General features: G+C 40.3%; 1 protein-coding gene and 1 long non-coding RNA gene across 12 annotated transcripts in view; one reads left to right on the top strand and one right to left on the bottom strand.

Annotated features, from left to right (window-relative positions):
• Nucleotides 1-18,549, bottom strand: part of LOC110119953 — a 180,116-nt gene that overhangs the window by 52,208 nt on the left and 109,359 nt on the right. The window lies entirely within an intron of this gene.
• LOC100644824 (max dimerization protein 1) overlaps nt 1-18,549 on the top strand; it is a 228,020-nt gene that overhangs the window by 109,085 nt on the left and 100,386 nt on the right. For all 11 annotated transcript variants that reach the window (XM_012317194.3, XM_012317198.3, XM_012317196.3 and 8 more), the window contains exon 5: nt 8,983-9,097. In XM_012317194.3, coding sequence (XP_012172584.1) covers nt 8,983-9,097 — 115 coding nt within the window. The remainder of the gene's footprint in view (nt 1-8,982; nt 9,098-18,549) is intronic.

Below are 18,549 nucleotides of genomic sequence, written 5' to 3'. Positions count from 1 at the left end.
AATTACGATATATTATATTCGATATAGAATACCACATATTATATTATATCAAATTTTGCTGTTTCCAATCGATCTCTCATACAGTAGCGGAATCTAACTACGATTAGCAAAGTAAAAGTTGAACGTTTTAATTATCGTATACGAACGCGTAATCATTTGGCAAGATTTGGTAAGAAGTTTAAAGCAGCTAAGACATGAAACAGTTGTATTACTAATTTCCTTTTATTTTCCTTACTACTCGCAACAAATGTAATAAACAAACGCGATATGGACGATACATTTGGCTCTCGTATCTTGGAATCAACGGTACAATCGCGATACTGTTAAACGCCGAGAATCTTGAGGCGCGATGTATGAATGTCGTTTCGTCGAACGAAGACTTACAGTCCCCGGGAAAACGTCGAAGTTAACGAACAAAGAGCGTTCCCACGGAAGTAGCGCGGCCTGGAATGCCGCCGAACGACTTATGCCAGCCGACTACGAGAAAACGTAGAAGCCGATAATTAGTACATAAAAGCTGAAGCGTTACGGTAACACAGGCGGATAATGTCACTTACAAGGGTGAACGAACCAGAGTGCCTCGGCCAGACCAGACCAGACCATACGACACATTGCTTGTTTGTCTTGCTCCGGCGATTTCTTTTATCCGATCGAATTATCTACGTTCGAGAGCGTACGGAACATAACAACCGAACAAATGCCCGTGTTTTCGCGTTCCTATTGCGCGTGCCATCGTTGAAATTCTAATCGACTTTCGTCGTTGTACAGATTGTATTGTGTGCGATACGTAGCGAGCAAAGTGTTCGACATTGATTGTTCATTGGGAATACGTTTTCTTGGATTTTCTTTCTTCGCGAGTGCAACGTGGATATGTGTAGGTGACTTGCAATTGATTTGTAAGAAAAACGTGGAAGAAAACGTGTACAGTTGGGGATAAAAGTGAGTGGACAGGCAGAGGAAACATGGAATCGACGAAGTTTCGTCGAATTAACACGTTATATGGGTATCGAAGTTTTATTTATTACACGTTCTCGTAGTTCATGTATTATTTAACGAATAATTCGAAATAATTAGATCGTCGTGTAAAGATTCTTCCACCACTATCTGTCCTCTTACTTTCGTTCCTGACTGTATCACCTGGAATGTAACAACGTTCTAAACTGTGAAGCGTGGAAATTAATTGCCTTTATTAAAATAAATTTTCTCATTATCCAACGACTTTGTTTTTCAATCGATTCCACTTTATAAATACCAAAGTGAAATTTGTTTTCTGGGTCATACGAGTTGTAAAACAAGTTTTCATTCAGTTGCAACGGAGTTTTCGCTTAACAACCGTTCCACTTCCTCGTCTTTAAATTATTTTGCTTGCCGGTAACGTTCCTGGTCAGAACGGCAGATCGAATGGAGACGAAATGGGAAACAGAAGCACAGTGATAGAAAGGAGGCAATAGATGGAGAAAGGAATATGCAACAGGGACGAGGAGATGAATGTGCGATAGAATAGTCGGGAAGGGGTTGATGCAGATAGGAGAGAAGGGGCGGAGAAGTTACGAGGCTGTTTACAGGCGGCTGTTAAACCGATCTAACTCATGGCCGGCCAATGCACTCGCTGCAACCGCGGCGACGGCGTTCGCATGTTGCTCGATACAGTTCGTCTCAAAATTAATTCTTTTCCTTTTCCCTTTTTCCTTTCGTTTTTCCGCGACAGCTATATTTCCTAAACGGCTGTTACGAAGTATGACTAAATATGCAAATTGCTGGTACTTCGCATCTGAACGATATACAAAAAAGAAAAAAGGAGATGCATATATGCGTAGCCTGTGTCGGTAAAGTAGTAACTGAACGCATGTATAGTTCATTGAATATTTAACGATCTCATTTAAACAATTTTATGGTCGACTAGAGTGCATAGAGTCTATTTTCGAAATGCCTTTGAGGTCAACAGCAGTACATACTACAATAAATACGTGTACGTGTGTTATATTAGACGTAGAAACGGAAGGATTAATATGGGATATTTGTTAATATTTTTGTACGATAAAGTTTGTGACCTATCTGTTATTTTCTATGTAGAATCGTTGAATATTATTTTTTAGATTTTCGATAATGTCGGTGTCTGGTATTATAATTTTATTTCTCCAGGTCGGAAGCGTTTACGACATATGTTACTAGCTGGAAATGTTAATTCATCAACGTTTATTAACATCTTCATTAACCTTTCTATCCTCGAATACTAGACGTTAGAATATATCGAAGATAATGTTTGAGATAAATTCCGAGACGGAAATTCTTACTAGAATTCTAAATCGCGAAATAGGAATGCAGAGATTAGTCTGTGAAATAAATTGACGATTGAATTCATGATACTTTGTATGTGAAACTTCCAACGAGAATACGTGGAAGCTTAAACGACTTAATAAATTCTCAAAGAGGCTAAATCTGAAGATACGAAGCACAAAGCGAAACCACGTGGATTCGACGTCGAATATTCTATCAAACCATTCGAACGATCTTCGCTATTCTCTGGGTGTTCGCCAGTCGGAGGCAAGCATCGCGAATTAATAATCGATGATGAAAACGTTAATGATAACCACGCGTCGCGTCTCCTACCTTCGTCTAGGACCTAGACTCTAACCTGAGCCCTTTGAACGCACAACCAGGTAGTCTCGACTTGGTCTTCACGAAGCACACCCGCTGACTTCGACACGAGAATTCCGCGCGAAGTATTTATTCATCAGGCTCTGGTACGCCTAACAGGCGGGACAGGAATTTCATAATGCCGGTGTCACACGGTCGTATCGATTGGAGGGCCGACCCGTGCTTCCCGGACTCTCGGCCCGCGGCAAAAATGTTGCATCGAGCTGCTCCGTCGAGAAAGGATGTCAAAGAATGATGAGGTTGATAGCATGGGAACGACGAGAATTTCTGACGTGGCTGCTGGCTGTTCCAGATAGAACAGAGAGAGAGAGAGAGAGAGAGAAAGAGAGAGATTATCGTGCTCCTCGTATTTTCCTCGTGTCCGAGGAAGGTGGATCGCTGCTTTTGTTTGAATCTGTGGATTCCTATTTGGAGGATCTTTTGTTTAATTGTAAGTTTTACGTTAAGATCACTTTAAGTTTGTATAAATATCGCGAGACGAGAGATTTTGTTGGTTATCTTTGTTGGATATTTTCGAAATCGAAGAACGTTTCTGTCTAAATGTTTATGGATATCGGTGTGTGTCGATGATAGTGAGGAAATATTCAAGACAATCTAATAATAAGACGGTTTTGTATCTTGACGAAACTTGCATACGTGTAGATAGTTGGTTAACTATCGGATTGTTTCATAAGTTATGGTAGTCTTGAAGTAACTTTCGAAGAATCTTCAGAAAACTTGGCGTTCGATGCAGCTAACTATATCGTTCTTGTCAGAATCATGGATATGAGTTTGCAAGACCTTCTAACGCCAGTTCGAATACTACCATACGGTTCTCCAATTATCCTCGAACGACTTTGCATATCCCGATATGACTTTTAGACTATCTTTATGCCATCGATCATAAAACTTTGATTGATCCTGAAGCTACCTTAAACATTCTTCGGCTTATTTGGAATTACGTACAACCGACTAAAAACTATCGATTCCTTTCCTGTCTGAAGTTTCGTGATACGGCCACGATATTAGACCGAACGATCACTTTCAATATACGGTGGCGAACAGTTTAGAGGTAATCGAGCGGGTATTCGCGCGCGTACACGAGTTGTTGGAGCGTGACGCTCTCGATGAGAGGAACAGGTAAAAATAAAGGCTGGGAAAAGCGAGGAAAAACAGCGAACGGGGGTGAATTCTGGCGAACGGGCCGCGTATAAGGGCGGCCGGTCTCTTTTAATAATTCAAACGAACCGATTACACGTTCCTTCTCATGGCAACAGCGCGTGGACCTAGTTAGAGGAGGATTACGGGACGCCGCGCCGGAGCGTTCGGTTTTCAAGCCGGCTGCTGCGCCTTTAAGCCGCTTACACTTTCGCCTCTGATGCACATCCACGTCCAAGTTCGTTTCTCTCTCTCTCTCGCTCGCTCTTTCTCTCCCCCCCCTCTCTCTCTCTGTATGTCACTATTTTTACGCGATCGCTAATTTTCCATTCGTTGTAATTTAGGCAACTTTCCATTACAGCAAAAGGATTTTTCTTCGGATAAACAATCCCATTATTTTCAAATACTCGGCATGAAAGAATTTAAGTATCTTTTGTTTTTTAATGCTTAATTTAGGTAAGCTTGGCGAAGATAATTATTCTGTAGTGAAAAGATGGTAGAATAAAAAAAATCCTTGGTTTAGTTTTACGTAAGAGTAAATTAATTTTCAGTTTAATTAAATTCCTCTTGAAGCCTTTAGAATTTCTGAAAGTATGCCTGGATCACAAGGTCAACGCCTGTTTTATCTTTTTGTTACGGAACATGAGCAAATTAAATTTTTTATTTTCCTTCTCGAACAAAATGAATAAGAATTCGCTCAGTTACAATTTCCACGCCTTCTTTTTCTCGACGGTAGCTTTTTTTTATATTTGACTAATGTCGTTGAATCATAGGATCGTTATCATACAGGCAATGTACGATAGCTTTTATCTCACTTTCCCAAGGAAAGTTTAATGTTTCTAACTTGATTTTTACGAACGAAAGAACCACTGTCGTGTCGGATAATCGAGTGCCTGGAATCGAATGCTTGTCGCGAGTTTACGCGATACGACTCGATGCTTGTACATAATTAATTTCGGCCGTTGTTACCGTGTGATTTAGTGGCCTCCGGTGACTGTGGCTGGCCGAGCTGTAAAACTAATTGCAATTAATTGTAATTACTGTGCGCTGTTTATTGGCGAGCTTTTGATCGCGCTTCTTTGTCTTCGTTTCGATGGGTTTTCCGAGGAAAAGAATTGCTTTGGAATCAGGCTGATACGATATTCATTAAATTGTTACTATTATTACTTTGATTGGTTTTTTATATCATTTTAAAATACTTGCAAATTAATGTCTAAAACGTTGTAAAGCTAAATATTTTACAAGTTCATATCGCTCTAAGCAATTGTTTTACGACGCAATTTCAAATAGGAAATATAACTTCTACCGAAGCGTGTCTGACCACTGATTGTCCGATTTCCCTTAGCTCCTTTGCTTCGATTATTTTCTCGATAAATCGTATTACGACGTACATCGTTACGATATTTGACATACCGAAAATGATGCACTAAAGTACTTAATATTTTTTTTTAAACTTTTCGTTACTTTATACATCGTTACTATGTTTGGTATATTTAGAAATTTATTTATCATCCACGTTAATTATTTAAATTATTTAAAAGGATTTAAGGAAAAATCAGAAAGTGCATCATGGAAACTATTGATCGGTGCAAAAGCGGTTTGGTCAATGTTCGTCTGAGAAAATCCGATGGCCACATCTCTGGAAATTGAATATCTTATGGCTGGATCGATAACCGGTTGACGCGTCCGAAACTCGCAATACCTTCGACGGACAGTGTCTTCGTCTGGGAATAAAAAAATTTAATCAAGCATTTCGACCGTTTTCCGAGAACGGAAAATTCCAACGAAATGAATTTATGGTCTATCGGAGAATCGAGTAAGGCGATGATTGCGAGCTCGGCCGGCTATTCAATGAAAAATTTTTGCTCTCTTCGAGTTCGTCTTCGTTCGATAATTTAAGTAAAGTTTCACCAAATTGCAAAATAAGATGTAACTAGAAGATAATTCCTGTTGGACGTTCACGAGGGAACATACTTTGTGCAAGTTTGTTAATGAGAGTAGGAAAGATTTTGTGTCTCGTGACTTTATCAGGAGAATAAAAATTGCATTCTCACAACTTTGATGTGACGGTTAATATTTCTAAAGAAGGCTTAATATAAGATGAACTTTAGCTTTAGAAAATATCCTTTCAGCGAGATGATAAATGTCCCAGAAGAGTAATCTAATTTGTAAATTACTATAATTACACATAAATTACAATACTCCGTTTCAACGTCCGCTGTAAATATCTCAAATTCCAAAAAATGCGAAACTCTACTTAAAACGAAACAAGAAATTTCATTCACAATGATTATATTTAAATTACAAGTCTCCATCTCGTACTCTCCAACGCACCAGTTTTAATTATCAAAGGTTAAAAAAAAAAAAAAAAACAGCAAACTTTATTTCAAACAAAACGAAAGGAGCATCATATTACAACCATAATAAGTCTACGTAAATCACAATACTGCCATTACTAAAACGCAAGAACGTTGAACCAGGTTCCGGAACTGGTGGCGAAACTAGCTTTCGTTGGCGCGTTGTCGTCGCTTAAACGCAGAAGCCCTTCTCCTAAATGGCCGTGCATAACGCGTTTCGCGTCCAGAATGCATCCATCCAAGCCCGGAAACCGTCCACTCCGCGGCCCGCGAGACATAATACCGTTTGATGACGTCATTAAGCCGGAGCCAGCTTATTGTTTCTCGTAAAACGTACGTGCAAACGCGGTTGTGCGCGTCTCCAGACGTCTTTGCCTGGCCCGTTTCGTCGCCCGATGGCGAACAACGTCGCTGTCCTGAGAACCCCGACGTCGGCGGCGTCTCCATTTTCCACGGCGGAACAATAAACCGGGCATAAACTTATAATTAAATGGCTGTAATGGCGCGTGTTTGCCACACGTGACGCGCCTCCAACTTATTATTGTCGGACGCTCGAAATAAATCTTCGCGTCTCCGACCGTTCAATACATCTTCGTAGTTCCTTTCCGCGGAACTTGAGGGCAGTATCTTCTGGCCGACAGCGTATTTTTATATATATATTAACGTTGATTTTTAAGTATTTGGATTTCATAGTTATTTTAATTTTATTACCTCTCGCGTATTCCAACGTTTTCTATGAATCAATTAATTTGGAAAAGGGAAAACACTCGAAGAGATAAAAACGTGAATACAAAGCGAGAACAGCGGCACTAAGATACGAGATAAGAAAATTGCAAATGCAAAATTTCCACTTACAAATTCAAGCAAATTCATCTTAACCCCGCTACGATTCTCGAATTTGTATATCGCAATCTCGCTCTTGTTCCTACGAATAAGAAAACGTCCAACGTAAAATTGCGAAGAGAAATCACGCGCGTCGATGGCAATTCCTTCGTATTTTCCTAAAACGTGACACACTTTTCGAAAAGCGTTGAAAAACGTTACGTTGCGTCGAAAATGCCCAAAAGGACGCAGCAAAATTTAATCTCAAAATAAAACGCTTGGAACCTTAAACCCTTGCAGGGAAAGAATTCAAACTGCGCCGATAATCGAATCAGCCGACCGATATCTTTTCGCCGTACGAGATCTCTGCAAGAGTGGAAAAAGAAAAGGAAAGGATCAGCCCTTTTTCACCTGGCTCGGCGCAAGCCATTCTCGGGCCGAATGGAAATAATTGCCCGCTTTGGTATTCCGGCTGTATGTTTATCGCGCGATTCGTTTGGCTAATGGGCCATGATGGCCGCGATAATCGGGATCTTATCGGTTTCTTCCGGACACTTTCGCGGCGAGCGACTCTCTGCACGAGGTCGGCGTGCCGTGGGGACGCGCCATGGGGATTCCCCCGTTCAATTTCGCTGTCTGTTTGCCGGCTGGATTCCGCTCCATTCGTCGCTGGCCGGTCTACGTGACGCGAAAAACGAATGCCACCCCGCGGTTTTCCCGTGGCCCGTGGGTAATTCGAAAACCTCCGGACAAGACGAATCGAGGCCGCGTGAAATTGCTCCGCGTTGGTCAGACTACCATAGCTTTACTGTCGGAGTTTCGAGAGATAACGTAAGATGGGTTGGCTGGTTGATTCCGCGAGGGTGGGTTTAACGGTACCGTGTAATTGGTGGCGCAGTTGCATCTATTTATTTACGTGGCAGATATATATTGCTAATTAGTTCGTCTAACTGATTTCAATGTTATCTATAATGTACTCCGTCATGGTGAATCGTGGATCGTGAATCCATAAATAGGCTATGGATTTTTATGCATTTACGGGAAATTCGAAGACTCGGAGATATAAAGATAGCACATAATATGCAAAAATATACGAAATGGCAGAGTGTCCTTTATGAGATTTAGAAGATCATTTTCTCGAATTGTATGAACTTTCGTAGAGACTTGTACTCTAGACGTAAGTATCAGAGCATTTATTAGAAAACGCTAGAAAATTCTGTTTTATTTGGTATTTTATATTATAAGGCACATACAATGCGAATGAAATAGGAGGGGGACATCATTAGAGGAACAGTGGTAGAAAATTAGGATATATACTATTAGCCATAAGATAAAATAAAGACGTACATTCGTTACATTTATTGGAAAATGCTAACAAATTCTGTGTTATTCAGTATTTCACATTACAAGGTATATACAATCCGAATGAAATAGGAGCGAGACTCAGAGGAACAATGGTAGGAGATTAGGGTATATACCATCAGCCATAAGTAGTATAAAGACGTACACTCGTTACATTTATTGGAAAGCTGTAACAAATTTCGCTTTGTGCTGTGTGATAAATGTGAAAAATTATTACGGACGTATTAACTGATTATTAATGGACTATAATCCTCTTATAAAATATATATTATTTATGTGTAATAGAATTAAATTCTTCTCATCTATACTCGCTGCTTCTCTGGATGGTTTAAAGCACGGGGAATTTTAAGGATTGAAAGAAAATTACTATAATAAGCAAATTAATAAAGTCTGGATATTAAGATCTCTAATTAAGATTAAGTGTTCGCTATAATTCGACCATCAAACGTATAGCGTGGCTCGAGATTACAGATTGTTATATTAGGATCGTATTAAAATTATATTTCCTATAATAGTTTCGCAGAAATGAAATTTACGTAAATCCTGTACAAGATATGAAAATTTAAGAATGTTATTTTTTATAAGTAAAAATCAGAGAAAACGTTGCACACGGTATATTAAATGTTTAATTGGATTTTTGTTGCAGGAGGGCGCACCTCAGAAATTGCCTCGAAAAGTTGAAGGTGTTGGTTCCATTGGGTCCTGAAACCTCAAGGCACACTACGTTGGGTCTCTTGACCAAGGCCAAGCGTTTTATCAAGGTAACATTGCGAATTTATTATCGTAATTCGTACCGTCAAAAACGGAGGTTCATTTTATTTACACATTTTACGATTTACTACCTTTAAATCAATAGTTTCAAACGTTCTACGATTCATGCTCTTAAATCGATTATTGCACACATTTTACAACCCGTGCATTCTATCAAATCGCAGCAGATCAGATCGAGTTCTTGAAAGAACACATTCTCGCGTCGTTTCCGCCCAAAAAGCTCAATTCCCTCAACTTCCAAATCAGAAAATGTCTCGATAACCGTTGATCACGCTCGTTGAACACTAAAGTCATTCGAATCTCTCCGCATCGCACGACGCTTTTCCGCTCGACCGCCAAATCCTCGTCAATGAAACGCATTATTCTTGCCGACGATCTTCCGCCTCTACCTAATCTCCGCGAAGCAAGTTCGTGCAAACAAATACACCAAAATTGCCCATAAAACTGTGCGAGAGGCGGGGTACGGGTGGTTTGAATATTTCATGCGGTGTTCCGCGAAGAAGCCGCGGTTCGCGAGAATCAACGAGCAAGAAGCACTTACGGAAAACATCAAGCTGCTTCTCCGCTGTATCTATGCATCTTCGCCTACACACCAGTCAAAAAGAAAGAGGAAAAAGCGAAGTAAAAAGAAAGGAGGGAAGACAAGAAAGTGGGGATGGGGGGATGGGAAGGGAGGAGAGATTTCTGGGTGGAAAGGGGGTCGGGTAATTAGCAAGAAAGATGGCGGAAAAGATGGCCGAGTGTGAAAAGAATCGCGGTCGAGCACGGTCGATAAAGAGGAGAGATAGAATGAAAGAAGTCCAGGGGCGGACAAATAAAGTATTACACCGGTCGTCTAGTCTCTACGAAATACGAACGAGATGCGCCCCTTTTGCCTTACCCTTAGGTGCTCGGTGTTTTTTCATCGTTAGGAACCGGCCTGTTCTTCGTTTCCTCTCTTTCGTCTCTTCAATTCCTCGTTTCTACGATTTTACTCTTTGTCTTTGGTTTCTTCGCTTTTTGCAGTTTGCCACTTCAATTTTTGTTCGTTCCTTCGACTTTTTTCTGCTCTTAGATCCTCCTTTAGTTTTCACGTTTGATTTCTTTGCTCTTTCCAGCTTCGCTCTTCAATTCCTTCCCTTTCCTTCGTTCCCTGCCCTCGACACTCTTCGTTTTTTCCTCTACTCTTATCTTGCTCCACGATCCATCTTTTTCCTCCTTATTTTCTCCTTTTTATTCTTCGTTCTTGGAGTTTGACTCGCAGATTCTCCTTCTTCTTTATTTGATATCAATTTAGTCGGTAGCTGACTTGGTTTTGTCTCTTTCCTTCGTTGCTGGGTCCACGATAAATCGCAGCGTTAACGAGCAACTGGTCTTAGATCGCTAATTAGTAAATCTCACCGTTTGAACGCTATATATATATATATATATATGTAGGTACCTATAGGTTTGTTGCAGCTTTCGATAGGTCGGATTTTAATGTCTACGCGATCCGGGTTTCGTGATATGTCAGGTTTATACCAACCAGCAGGGAAGGCTCTTTTGGTTGGTGAACGTGCAGGTCTGTCGTGAGACGTAATCGATAGCATGGGAAGCTACAATCGTTGATCGTGGGACTGGAGACAGTGGGGTTTTAATAATTGATATATTTTATTGAAGCAAGATATTTCCTGTACTTTGCGTAAGAAAGTTGATAGGAACTGCTTCGTACAATTCAAGAGTCTATTCGATACATCAGGGACACGCGTTCTACTGATATTAATTTTAAAATATACAAGGTGTCTCATATCACCGAGACAAATTATAGCTATAAGTCAACCGAAGATAAGGTAAAACCAAGGATGAACTAAAGAAATATATCAAATGAACATATTTTACTATATTTTGAACGATTTTCTATATTCTCGAGGTTATAGGAATTTGTTCAATGCTACCGTATTCTTCCGCTCATTCTCGACACATTGCCTGAAAGAATATTTTAAATACGAAGAAAATGTGCAAAAATTCCAGTTGATACGTATAATTCCTATATTTACAAATTTCATATTGAACATCGTTAGAACATTACAAACGTTTCCCGTTTATTGAAACGAGATCAAGATCGAAATAATTAAAATAAATATTTGAGGATCGTACTGCAGGTTAATTCTGTGATATTACTCAGCCAGCTAATTAAGCCAGGTCAACGTTAACGCAAACATTCCACTCGAAACAAAGGTTCCACGTGGGTGGAATATTTGCGGAAAAGTACAAAGAAGAAACGGACAAGTCGTACGCATTACCGTGGATCGTTCTAGATGAAGGAGATCCGGGGACGTGGATCGACGCGAACAGACAAGCGAGTGCAATAGGAATGGAGGACAGAGTGAAATCTTGGCGCGGATATCTAATGCACGGCCGCGTAATGTACAGGTACCTGCAGCGGCTCGGATTGATGTATACCGAGAATCTCCCACGCGGACTCTGTATGCATGGGCGAACGGTGGATACGCGCCGTTGCACGCTGTTCTCTGTGTAAACCGTGGCCTGCAGAGAGAAACGGAGCGACAGCGGTTGCGCGGGCAGACGGGAGACCAGGGAACATAGACAAACACGCGTGCATAGTCATAGGCGATGCACGCACGCACGCCACGCTGCACGCCATTGTGCAGGCCAGCCTGTAATTTACTAACTACGCATCCATTGTCCGTCGCCACTCTCTCCTCGCCGCGACACCTTAGCCAACCTTCCTCGTAGATCTCAAGGGGAATGTCTTGGTTTCTCTTTTGGCTCCTCTCGACCCGCGAAAGTTGTCGTTGCGTCTGTTCGCATCTGTTTTCTGTTGGATTTTCTCGTTGCTTCGATCGATGCGTTATTAGCGTTTACGTTGCAATTCCATTTATGGTTTGGTTAAATGTATCGTTACCGAGTGAATTTGCATTTATTTGGATGTGAAGTTGCATTACGCGAAGGCAAAGACCACTACGTGCATGGACACGGCAGTTCGGTTAGTGTCCGACTGGTTGAACTCGTATCGATTGAATCTACTGATTCGAATTCCAAGTTCTATTATGCGAAGGAGAAATAATAGCAAGGAGAATCGGTGAATTGTAGTTGTATGAGGAACTGTTTCTTATTGGCAGGCTTAGGTAAACCGAAAGTTGAGAGATTCGAGATCGAGTTAAATATGTTTCTGGGAAAAATTTGTATTGTGAAGTAGAATGAACGAAAGTAAGACTTTAGACGAGACTGTCTTCAGACTGAATATGTCTGATCGCGCCTTCAGATCTGTATGGGAATACAGCGAATGGTTAAAGACCCAGGTCCTAGGATATTCAAAACGACACGAACTCTGCGCTTTTTATTAAATAATTGGAAAAATCCTGCAGCGTACCACCTGTTTCCATTTCATCCTTCTCCCGCGAATATTTTTCCCCTTCCGCCTTTGTCTCTAACCGACTCCCTCTCGCTCTCTTCTTGTTCTTCTTTATTATTTTCTTCGCTAAGAAAGATTAAACCTCGCCCTATCGCATCCACCGTATCCTCACCTTTCACCCTCTTTCATCTTCCAACTATTTATCTTTCTCCTCTTATCTTCCTTCCCGTGTCACTTCCGCTCTCTTTTATTTAGGGCAATATTCCATCGCGAAAAAAGATCTCCATTCTCGCGTTTCGATTCAATGTTTCTTTATTTTTTATTTCCTGTTTTCATTCTCTGTGAAGAGAATTTATTTTCTATTTGTTTCCCATACTTTCCAATCCTTACTTTCTTCCCTTTTTTTTTTTTTTGTTTAAATAATTAGTGTTATATTATTTTTCCCTCTCTGCGTGCGTTTGCATGTTTCTGTGTTTTACGTTTGTAGAGTACTGTGCGAAATGGAATAATAAGATGATAAATATTCCTTGTGACGCGTAACCAGCACGATACAGCTGCATCGAGTACGATGCACCGGTGCAACGCACCGAAGCTCGCGGAAGAAGAAAAGTGGGACTGCGATTGCGTTAAGGAACACGACAATGGTTGGCTTCCGTTTCACGAATAATATCGCGAGCCTCTGTAATAGAGGTGACAACGACTCAGCCGTTCTTGAAACGCTGCTTCAACTCTACGAACGATAGGAAGCCATATACTTTGAAACAATTATAATTTGAAAGATAATTAGTCGAATAATCGTTAGATAATGTTACCTCAAATATCGAATAGTTAATAATTTCCTACGTCACGCTGATTTATTAGAAAATTTATCTTCCTTGGTTGCATCACTTTTTTAGGAAATTGACAATACATGCTTATAGACTAAACGAATAGATTTTGTTTAACGTATTTTTCACGTTCATAGGATCGGAAGTTAATCTTTAACAAGGAAGCGTTCGTATCCAAGAGGTGTTTCTTCATTTTTATTTCACTATCACAGCCTAATATTGGTTCTCATATTATGTTAGAATGCTTGTAAATTAGTATCTGAAATGTCGTAAAATTACATATTTTAAACGTTTATATTTCTCTAAACAATTGTCGCTTAAAACAGCTTCGAATAAAGAGAATATCGAGACGCGTCTGATCATTGACTGTCCAATTCTCCTTATCTACTTTGCATCGCGTAGGCGGCTCGAACGCGTAGTTTTCAAATGCACAAATTGTCTCAGACAATTTGTAGATTGCTGCGACGTTTGGTACGTAAAAGACAACGTTATAAATTATCCGATATTTTATTTCTAATTTTTTGAAGGTTACTTCGAAACGCTTAGAAGCTCTTTTATGGTATTCTTTAGTAACTTCAGATTATCATCTAAGACAGTGTGAAACGAAAAATAAACTAAGTTATCGATCAATATAAAAGATATTCGATACGCATGGAATTTTTATTTTATTATTACGATATTAATGTAGAATCTTTTTTTCAACCTATCCTCGGTTTACCATATGTATAAAATTCGGCTAGAAATCGTATCAAAATCATTGGAAAACCGGAGGGCAATCCGTCAGGGTATCGCGATGGCTCGGTGACATAATAAACAGTGAAATTTAACGTGGCAGCTGCATGCCGTGATTCGTATTCCGCGTGGCACGCCGCGAGCATACGTCGTATCAGGCTTTATTGGCCAGTGGGACATATACGTAGGTTCCACCTTGCGTCAAGGCAGGATGCAACACTACGTGGAATATAAACTGGCGTTATTCGATCGAAGAATACGCACGCACTATCGCATAATGCCTGTGTGCCAGCATTTTATCTACATTATTCAACCACCATACGGATACGCGTTTCACCGTATTAGTGTCTTGAGATAATTGCAGGAAACGCTTTCGCGCCAACCAGAATCGTCATGATACTTCCATGGGAGTCATTGGCCTGCTATTGTCGTTTTTAGCTGACTTTCTACGCTAATTCTGTTAATGTTTAAATACCTGATGTTTAAAATCGATTCGCCTCCTAAACAAGATTAAATAATTGCATTAGGTTAAAGATATTATCTCTCCTCTGAAATTACACATCTTTCCTTTATCAGAAATGTCTGCCTTTTAAGCGCGATGTTTCTGCCAATACGCACGGTGCGTTGCTGTTGAAACACAGGAAAACAAAACCGCGATATTTGTGATAGAAGCCTTACCTTGATCGCATCATATGCGTCACTAGCGTTGGATATGCAATGGTTAGACATAGGCTACATATTTTTCCAGATAATCTCGTTTTCCTTCTATCTCCTAAGATCGAATGATTGATCCAATTGAAATATTGAACATCGAAGTTTTTTCTTATTGTTGGCAACTTTTCCAAAAAATAAGTTACTTTCTTTTACTGTGTTTTTTTTTTCCTAAAGTAAAAATAATAAAGTAGTCGAAACGATTAATTGGCTGAAAGCGTTATCTTCATTTCTTATTTCAGATAATCTACAGTTTCGATAAAATTTGCCCAATTCAGCATAGTTTCCCATCATGAATGAACAACATGTATTTGAATAACACTAAAACCCATGACACATGCCTAAACGTTCCACATACCGGGCACTAACGCAAAGTTTCTAATATTTGAGTCACTCGATCGTCACCTCGACTTGCTAATTGAAAGATAAACTCTCTGGATCGTTCGAGGGACTATCGCGGTTCCCATATCGAAAGCATGTTTCTCTCGGCCATGGCATTGTTTAAAACTGATTGTGCTATCGCACGTGTGCGTCATGTGCATCCTCTGTCCCTGCCTACACTGCAGGCTGACCAACGTGGACACGCACATGCATATTGCAGCGAGCTGCACAACCCAGAAACGAGCGACCGTGGATGCATCAAGTAATGAATATTCCGTTTCTACGCGTTACGCGCGCCTCGGCTTCGTTCAGCCGCAGCCCATTAATTCGAAAAATCTCCATCGATTTGGAGCGAATATATTAGCGTTGTTGACGGACCGTGGAGTTTTTCTTTTTGCACAGGAACTGTCAGATTATGCGATTGCGTAGAAAATTCTTCTGAATTCAAAAGTCGAAGGATCCCTATCGGTAGATCGCGGGCTTTTGTGCGTTTACAGGAATTTCGAAGGTATAAAACTGTACAGATTGTTCATGATACGGGAAAAGATACAGAGTATGCAAAGCGCTTAAAATATCACGACGCTTTTTATAATACTCGAAGGGTGAAGAATAATCTTCCGTCCAAGCTGTACTTTTTTAATCGTATTCTCGAAAATCTAAATTTGCATAAAACTCTGTGTGTAATATAGAGATAGATATAACGTATCATAGCGCTTTCTGTAATACTTGACGGATAGAATAATTTTCTACCGCAATTCTATTTTTTTAATCGTATTCTCAAAAATCTAAATTTACATAGAAATTTGCATAGTAGTCTATATATTTATAAGTTTTCTATAAGTTATATAATACGAGTTATATGATGCAAGGGTGACTGATTTGTCCGTCAACTCCTAGCACAAGCCACCGTACTTAGAAACGTGAAATTTTGGCAGTATACTCCTTTTAAGATGTAGGCGTAGGATAGAAAAGAATTGTTGGGAATAAAAAACCTGAAAAAGTAAAAATGATACATATACCACGACTTGCTAAAGTCGAGGATGTGAAATTCGGTGTACGAATTTCTCATTAAAAATAGGCGAACAGGTGTTTGGGCGTTTTTCGAAATTTAACTCCTGAAGGGTGTTCAAACAGAGAGTAATAAACATAAATTAAAATACTGTGCGGACGAAATCGCGAACGCGCAGCTAGTTATAAAACACTCTTTTACTGGTTTTAAATTAAATACGGCAGCGCCGCGAGTCATTGAACGCCGATTTCTGTGAAAATCGTGAAAATACGGATTGAAAACTCGCAGAAATTCAGGCGTAAAATTTAATTGAATTTAACAGATGTTTCACCTGAAAGAATACAGCCGATTGAAGGAGAATCCGCAGTTTTATACTTACGCACTGCGAAGGGTTATTCGATCTTATCGAACGGGATACTCAAGAACCTTCGCCTCTTTCCAAACATAAAATTCCTTTTACAAAACGTCGCCACGTTCGTCCAGGTAATGAAAAATCGAACTCCCGGAGCATCCATCGATCTGTTCGCAGGAAGCCAAAAAACGAGCCACCTAATCAGACGAAACACACGTTCCTCGAGCGAACTCACACTTCGACAAGATCCAATTTGTCGTTGGAAAATTAAGGAACGTCCTGATGTCTCCCTCGTCTCCTCTCTTCTCCCACCGATTCCCTTCGACCATTCGAATTATCTAACCTTTGACACAGGCGCGGGACTCGACAAACGCGAGGCCAGCAGAAGGAAAAAGAGAGCACAAGCAGAGATGCTTTTTTCCTGACAATTAAACACAATTGTCGCTAAGCGGCAGCGTCCGTTCCCGGACATTAAATATCCCCCGAACGAAGAAGGAGGCAGAGAGAAAACGAGAAAGAGAGAAAATATATAGCAACGGCTCGGGGATACGGTTGAGCCGTAGGAAGAATTTATGTTCGCTCGTCGCAGGAAAGTCCAACGAGTCGGTGCGAGCTGATTTCACCGAAGCAAATTACTTCTTTAAATCGAGCAGACGCACGCCTCGACGCGATCCATTTCACTTTCCTTCGTGGCGGAAGCGGCCGAAAAGGAAAAACCCACGTGTCCCTTTCTTTTCCAGGCCCGTTTTACGGATTCTCGCTCGACACGACGTCGATTCGATTTGCCGTCGCGCAACATTTGCTGCCTCTGCTATCTCTGCATTACTTTAATCTCCCAATCCTGATTTTCTAAAAGCATTCGCGGAGGTTTTGGGAAGTTTGTTTCCTCGGAATCTGTTTTGTTTGGGTCCGCGAGTTTCCCGCGAGTCGCCAGACATTTTGAAGTATTCGGATAATTTTTCGAAACTTCTCGAGGCTTTCTTTGGATCAAAAAATAGGCGATTAATTTCTTCTATTTTGGAATTAGTCTTGGAACGATTTGGTACTTCATCTCTTCAGAATTTGTTCGTTGAATCGTGTTCTGTGACTTGTGGCAGGTTTCAACGCGTTTGTATGATTGTTGGGAGTTCTTGAACGGTTCTTTCGGATCGAGAAACGGGTCAACTGCTCCCATTTTGAAAGAGATTCAATTCTAAAGGGAAAAAGAAATTCCTTGATGTTCGAGGTTAATAGATCAACGTTGTAGTATTTAAAGTGTATAAAATCGGTTGTTTGTTTAATCAATTTAGCATGCAGGCCGCACATATTCCAACGTTAGAACCATCGCATCAACAGTAACTTGATAAGAGAATTTTTAGATCTTCCTTTGTCTATCTATATGTAATTCCATGATGAAACCAAATTCTGGGAAAAATGAACGAGCATCTAAACACTTTCGCACGATAATCTACATATCAAAAAGAATTCAAAATTGGCTTGAAATATCCTTACCGAAAGATATTCTGTGGCCTGAGAAAAGCCAGCTATAAAAGGATCGAAAGGGTGAGGTCACCAGGATTGCAGATAAGAGACATCGTTCGATACGCGCGTGTGTGTACTGTCCTGTGCTTCTTCCTTCGGCTTGATATGAGTTTACAACGTAGATAAGGTTGGTTTCGAAGCGGTCGAGCCCTGGCTACTGTCGTAAAATGCGCGGAAGCCGGCTTAAAAGCGAGGCTTCCACCGTTTCGTGCCGAGAAACTCTAATCGCGCCGCTTTCTATCCACCGTCTCGCGCGTTCTTCCACGTTCATTCACTCGAGAACAAATTATCCGCGTAATCAAAATGGTAACTGATGCTTTCGACTGATTTTTATACATCGTTTTGTAAATATTTAAATCATTCGATCGAACAATTACAACGATCAAACGTTTGACGAATCGCTTGATCGAACGATTTAAATATTTAACGAATAGTTCGATCAAACATCGTACACCCTAAATCCCTGCTAAAGCTCAAACTCGTCCTCTACTATACGTCGTATCATGTACTGTCAAATTAGATTTAAATATTGTAAGGTAAATTTAAATTTAAGCATCGTGTAAAAGCTGTAGATG

Source organism: Bombus terrestris, chromosome 15 (assembly GCF_910591885.1).
Source record: "Bombus terrestris chromosome 15, iyBomTerr1.2, whole genome shotgun sequence".
Taxonomy (NCBI): domain Eukaryota; kingdom Metazoa; phylum Arthropoda; class Insecta; order Hymenoptera; family Apidae; genus Bombus; species Bombus terrestris.
Note: the sequence above shows the minus strand (reverse complement) of the source record. Positions and strands in the feature narration are given on the sequence as shown.